This window comes from Phaethon lepturus, unplaced genomic scaffold, assembly GCF_000687285.1.
Source record: "Phaethon lepturus isolate BGI_N335 unplaced genomic scaffold, ASM68728v1 scaffold38526, whole genome shotgun sequence".
NCBI lineage: Eukaryota > Metazoa > Chordata > Aves > Phaethontiformes > Phaethontidae > Phaethon > Phaethon lepturus.
This window is the reverse complement of record NW_010547539.1, coordinates 2622-9274: the sequence shown is the minus strand read 5'-3', so window position 1 is coordinate 9274 and position 6653 is coordinate 2622. Positions and strand designations below refer to the sequence as shown.

Below are 6653 nucleotides of genomic sequence, written 5' to 3'. Positions count from 1 at the left end.
GAGGGCACACAGAGGGGCACGAGTGTCCTGTCTGGACTTTGCACCTTTTGAGAAGCACTCGGGCAAGAGAATTCTGCAAGGTCTCGGCACAGATGCCTGGGAACCTTCCTCCTGCCTGCCACGGGACTCAAAGCAACACACTTAGATGCACAGAGGACAAGAAATATTAAAAATACTAGGGCAAGAGGTCCTTGAGGGCATCTGCCCTTGTGAGCCTGCCAGCATCTATGTGTGACAGACACCCGAGAGGGCCTTGGAGGACACCTCCACGTTCCTGACCAGAACATCTGCAGGTCGCCCCAAGCCAACCAAGCTCGGCCGTGTGCTGTCGCTCGCTGTCTCATGCTCACATTGCCTCCCAAAACCGAAACAGCAGAAACCTCAGAGGGGCCAGAGACGGATGAAGGCAGCGATACGTGCAAAGCATGCAAGGTGAGAGGCTGGAAGTGACGGGGGTGATGGGGAGAGGAACGTAAGACACTGAGACCACGGCGAAACCTGAAGTCTCAGCTTTCTGCTGCTTCAAGGGCAAAGAAAATCCAACGTAATGGAAACACGACTTATCAAAATCTGGTCAAACGAGAAAATTTTCCGTGCAAAACCTGAATCAGCAGAATTCACAGCTAGATATTTGCATCCCTCAACTGAACACCCTTGGCCATCCCTCAGATTTTGGCCTCAGAAGATCCCACGCTGGAGACCATCCCCAAGCATTGCCTTGCAGAAGCCAAGCAGTAGCCTGGCCCTGGCCAAAACTGCCACGCAAATGGCTGCTTCACGGGATTTTTAGACCTTATTTTGAAGCAAAACACAGAGGCCAGTGTGAGAAAGGAGGCCCTGTCTGGGTATGGGGTCCCTAGGCTCTGTTATCGGCTGATTTTCCAAGCCACGTTCACCCGGACATGACCCAAGCAGGTCCCCCCCACAAGCGAGACTTTGGAGGAAGCAGGGGAATACGGCGTTCGGGGATGAGACACGTAAGAAAGCCAACCCTTGCTCTGGAGTCCTGCAGGTTTTCAACTGGTGCTCCCTGCTCCACATGTGTCTTACCGTCCTGAGAATGCCTGGTAAAAAAATCACAATACCACATTTAAAAGTGGCTTTTTGAGGTTTTTTGGTTTGCTTTTCAAAGTCCAGAGGAATTAGGAAGATGCAGGATTTCAATTATTTCTTTCGAATGGGATGATTTAAGCGTGATTTTGCCCCTTAGCCGTGACTGAATAGCTGCATGGGAAACCCTGGATGGATGAGACACAGAGCGACCTGTGAGCATCAGCACCACCGTGACCATGGGGATGAGGGTAGCTCAGAGGACCCGGCACAGCATGGGAGGAGGAGGAGGAGGAGGAAACACTCTGAGCTGGTATGATGGGACTCGAAAGGACCGTACGCCTGCCAGAAACCCTGCTGTGCTCGGAGCTGCGCTGGCAGAGCCAAAGAAAAGCCCTTCCTTCAACAGCGCTGAGTTTTTATAGAGAAATGCAAAGCGTGGGAGAAAGAAGGACTCGTCCCCAGATCACAGATGGTGAAGTGAAGACTGAGAGCATGCACGGGATGCAACAGCCAGGAATTAAACCAGCTCTCCTACGCCCCAGCCCAGTGCCACACCGTAAAATTGTCACTACAGGCTTGTAATCGTATGATGCAAATCACTTACCGGTCTGCTGAGAGATGCAACAATTAAATAAAAATAAGCTAGAAACGATTTCTATCTGGTCTGTAAAAATAGGAGCCCCTGCAACTCTGTTTCTCAGCGGAGGCTTTGCTGAGGATCGCTGTGGTTATGCATCAGCTCGCCGCAGAAAGGAAAGCTGACGTGAGCACCTCCAGTGCGCCAGGAGCCGGTGACGGGGAGCACAACCAGTTTCTGATCGTTTCCTGCTTGCAGTAATTTCCCATCTCGTATTTCCAGCTTTTTGCATGGTTCAGCTCCGTCAGAAACCAAACAGGGTTGTTACAATGCCCCAAATCCCTCCCTGCCAGGGATGGATGGACCTGCCTTCAGCCCTGAAATGCCAGAATGGCTTCGCACGGTTTTCTTGGGCCATTAATAAAGGGTGAAGGCAAAAGGAAGGGTTTTGCTAGGACGTTGGTTGCTTAAGGGGAGAAAAAAGATCTGAGGACGGTGATGCTGTGGAAGGACATTCGGTCCCCACACTCAGGTTGCTCATCTACCCCCCAGGGCCTTTACATCTTCCCCGGGCAAGGATGGTGTCCCTCCTGCCCTTCCTCTCCCTGCTATCACTGTTGGGGCAAACACACCTAAAAATGAATCAATTCTGTTTTCCTGAAGAGCCCCCCCACCGCCGGCTTGGCCGGCCCCGCCCCCCCAGCCGCTGCCGGGAGAACCTGCAGGTTCAGCTCAGTGCTGAGATCTCACCCACAGCAACATCTTTTGCAAGAAACGAAAGAGAAGATGATATCATCTCTTTGGAGGGCTGCCGAAACACACGCTGTGATTTACAGCACACGGACCAGGAGCTCACGGGAGCCGCTACCCCGGTGTCACAGGAGCTGCTTCTCCTCCACATGCGCCACCGGATGGATCCTGAGAGGTGCCGGCCAAGGGCAACCCCATTAAAAAACAGTTTGTAACACATTCAGCTCTCATTTGATCTTAAAATAAGAGGTAGAAAATACAAGATAAGGATGGCCATAGAGGGGTGGAAAATCAAGGGAAAAAAATTAAGGATTCCTGTTAGAAACCAGTGTTAGATTTGTTTTGCTTTATAAGAGAAGGCATCCAGCTCCCAGAGGTTCAAGAGGAACTGGATAAACACACGTGGCAGGTTTACCTAGTGCTCTGGCTCCTAGGGGAGTATTTCAAGCAGACGTAAGTACCAACTGCTCTGCCTGGCGTGGCACCCGGGAAGGATGGGGGTAGGAGAAAAAAAATCCCTTTTTCACAGCAAAGCCGGATGAACATGCAGGCGCAGACACCCCACAAGCGGAGGAGGTGAGCAAGGTGTCCGCAAAGCCACCATGAACCCCAAGCAAAGCGCCATAACCCAGCGTGGTGCAGACCATGCTCACCGTCCAGGTGGTTGCGGGAAAGGTACTTGAGTCCTTCGTCCAGCAGGATAACGGGCAGGGAGATTTTCATTACAACCACCCACTGTGGCCAGCTCAGGGGGGTTACCTGGAAGATGAGCTGCAAGGCAGAAAGGATTGGACATGTCAATAGAGAAGGAGGTGGGACTTTTCTGGGTTTTTTAAAGGTCAGATTGTTGTGTGGCACACGTTGAGAAAGGGTCATCCCAGGTACAAGGAGGGAGGATCCAGACAGCCTGAAAAGCAGCATTTCTTCCAGGTCTATCATGATCCCAAGGTGGCTCTTGGCCAAGATGAGTCAAAAATTACGTCCTTCACCTCTCCTGCAGACAGGGAAGGTGAGGCACAAGCTAGGACTGTAGGCTCCTGTGCTCACAGGCGCTTAGCAGGGGACAAGGGGCAACGTAACCTCCTGGGCACAGCGACCTGCTTCATCTTAAGCGCCCTTAGGCATCAACTGAGGCATCATCAGCCTTGGGCTGCAAAGGGAGGTGATGCCTCTAAAAAAGGGGCTGAACCACCTTCTGGAGATATCTACACCCCTTTGCGTTGCCTATAAGGAGAGATTCTAGCTTAGGTAAAGGCTCATTGGGGCAGGGTGACTCCCAGTCCCCATGTTGGTTCAAGCCACAGGACCTGGTCCTGAGGGCACACGCTGGGGACTACCATCCCAGAAGCTTCCAGACCCAAAGATTGCTCCAGGGATGTTCTCGCCCACAGGAGGAGCTCCTTGGGCTGCACGCAGAGGTGGCAGTGGGCACTCACAGGCATGGGCTTGACGTAGAGGATGAGGAAGTGCAGAGCCATGGACATGACGATGGCCCCCAGCAGCCAGATGTTGAGCCACGGTGGCATCCGCAGCAGTGACTGGTTCTCAGAGACACTGTGAAAGAGAGGGGACAACATTAACCCCAATAACCTCCTGCTCCCCACGCCTGCCCAAGCTGAGGGTTCACACTCTTCTCCAAGGTACAGGGTACTTGTCTTCCAGATGGTTCAGGCTTTGCTGTGATTTGGATCTGGACACCCATCTCAACACAACCAGCCAGGGCCGAACTGCTAACGGATGTGTATCCAGTCGTTCCTCGACCACTACCGACAGCAGCACACTGGCTCGAAGGAGTTTATCCTTGGCAAGCCCAGCGGTCCCTGTCAGGATGTTCCCAATGGCTCTGCTGAGTCAAAGCAAAGCCCTCAGCCCACCAACAGATGCTCGAAGAGACCCTATATGAAACCAGTCATGTGTACAGCATATAGAGCGATCCTGCGGCCATCCTACCTGTTCAGGGCATTGCACATTTCGATTGTCACCAGCGCGGACAGAGCCATCGTGGTCGGGTATCGGGACTCGAAGATCTCACAGTCAATTCCTTCAAAGATGGGATTGTCCTCGGTGCACCTCATGAAGTTCCTCTGTCGGCACAGGAAACCGCTGGTAAATACACGGCAGAGCAGCAGTGTAGGAAAGGCAGGAAAGAGGAGGAAGAGGTCGACTGGTTGGGGGCACATGGCGAACCTTGATTATTTGGAGTGCAGTTCAGAGCAACTGATAAAACTGTCTAAAGGACCCAGCTTCTGCTGCAGTTGGGGCTTTGGGCAGTTATGGCTGGACAGTGGCTTAGAGATGTTCATGTGCCGTTAATAAGGTATTTGAGCACACGCGCATTGCCAGCAAAAATACATCTTCCATTGCACATGACACTGGGGTGCAATGGCACCCGCTTTAACGCCATCTTGTTCAGACCTACAGTAATGTAAAAATTGATCCCTTTCAATGTGGGATCAGGTACAGGAGCTACTTTCAGCTTCTTTGGATCAAGTTTTCCCTGCCATGCTGGTTGCTGGCAGAAGCAAGGCTGGAAACATGAGCCTGAGGGAGAGAATTTGCTTTTATTTTAAATTATTGTCTTCTCCAGGAATTTGGGAATGCTACAATAACCACAGAAGAAAGACAGAGGAAAGACCCCAGGGCCTGAATCCATGCCCTCACCCATCTGCTCAGCACCCATTCCCCTCCTGACTCACCAGCTGATGGAAGGAGACCTGCGGTCCCTCGGCATCATACAGGAACCACCAGGTCGCTGCGCCCACCGTGGCCAGGCCCACGTACACTGCAGTCGAGAGAGACACCCTTACCCCCAGCACCTGGCAAGGAGCCCCTTACCCCACGGCACCCCATGCCCGTCCTCATCCTCTGCCCACTGGCGCCCACGAGGGCTCACCTCCGATGGCCAGGTAGCGGAAGAAGAGCCAGCCGCTGATGAGGGGCTCCTTGGGGTTACGGGGCAGCTTGTCCATGATGTCCAGGTCGGGGGGGTTGAAGCCCAGCGCAGTGGCCGGCAGCCCGTCCGTCACCAGGTTCACCCACAGCAGCTGCACGGGGATGAGGGCCTCGGGCAAGCCCAGGATGGCCGTCAGGAAGATGCTGCGGGGAAAAAAACAGAGATACCAAATTAGATGAGCTCCGGGGCAGCCAGAGAAAGTGTCTGTGTCATGCAAGGGGCGAGCGAGTAGGAGCTCTGGCTCCAAACACCCCAAACTGAGTATTGACCCAAAGTCCTGCAGATGAACCTGCAGCCCCCTGAGTCAGGAACGTGAAGTCCAAGGCTGAATTTTGCAGCTAAGTTTCATTCCTGTTGCTATTAAAATTCGCTTTGCAGTCGAAACCCGACTGTTGATGTCCCCACGGCCACACAGGTGCCCATTCCCAGCACAAACACCCCTGCTGAAACGCAAGGGCAAAGGATGCCCAAGTGACCCCAAGGCTGTGCCCACGTTGCTGAGGCCAGCACTGGTTTACTGGGAGGAATGGGCAGGAGACAGGGAGAGGGAGAGCTGTCCAAGACCTAATGCAACCAGGTGTGAACTGGTGACAACAGCCTGTGCACAAATATCTGCACCCATGGCAGACGCTGGCATGGGCTTAAATAGGTAGTGCAGTAACAAAACTGGGGGTAGTATGTTTATAAAAAGAAAAAAAAAACCCTATCCCTGGGGAATGAGATGAGGCATAGCTGCTCCGTTTGGTACCTGGGGTTACAATTTTGGGCACCGCATGCTGCCCAGGGCAGGGGACACGGACAGGACTGCAGATCACCTGCCCCAGGGGACGTGTCCCCACCGCTGCTCCCCCCAGCGTGGTGCCCGGTGCAGGGGGCTCTCACCAAACGACCTCCCCGACGTTGGAGGAGATGAGATAGCGGATGAACTGCTTCATGTTGTTGTAAATGGCCCTGCCCTCCTCGACGGCTGACACGATGGTGGAGAAGTTGTCGTCGGAGAGCACCATCTCAGCGGCTGACTTGGCGACAGCCGTGCCCGACCCCATGGCGATGCCAATCTCCGCTTTCTTCAGGGCTGGAGCGTCGTTGACGCCGTCGCCAGTCTGCACGAAGCCGTGATTAATGGGGTGCAAGGGACTGGACCAGGCGGAGAGGAAGGGACCGGCGGGTGGTGGGGCATCCCCAGGGGACTCACCATGGCGGTGATCTCATGGAAGGACTGGAGGTACTCAACGATGCGGGACTTGTGCGCCGGCTCCACGCGGGCAAAGCATCGGGCATCGCGGCACGCCTGCCGCTGCGCCTCCGGGGGGCGCTCCG

The 6653-nt window shown here is 54.0% G+C and overlaps 1 protein-coding gene across 1 annotated transcript in view; it reads right to left on the bottom strand.

Moving 5' to 3' along the window:
- Window positions 1-991: 991 nt before the first annotated feature.
- The window catches only part of LOC104622794 (sarcoplasmic/endoplasmic reticulum calcium ATPase 3), a gene marked incomplete at both ends in the record, with an annotated part of 7732 nt that continues 2070 nt past the window's right edge, over window positions 992-6653 (bottom strand). Inside the window, 8 exons of the mRNA XM_010289674.1 lie at window positions 992-1064; window positions 3034-3151; window positions 3817-3934; window positions 4331-4464; window positions 5077-5162; window positions 5274-5476; window positions 6216-6436; window positions 6529-6648. Coding sequence (XP_010287976.1) covers window positions 992-1064; window positions 3034-3151; window positions 3817-3934; window positions 4331-4464; window positions 5077-5162; window positions 5274-5476; window positions 6216-6436; window positions 6529-6648 — 1073 coding nt within the window. The remainder of the gene's footprint in view (window positions 1065-3033; window positions 3152-3816; window positions 3935-4330; window positions 4465-5076; window positions 5163-5273; window positions 5477-6215; window positions 6437-6528; window positions 6649-6653) is intronic.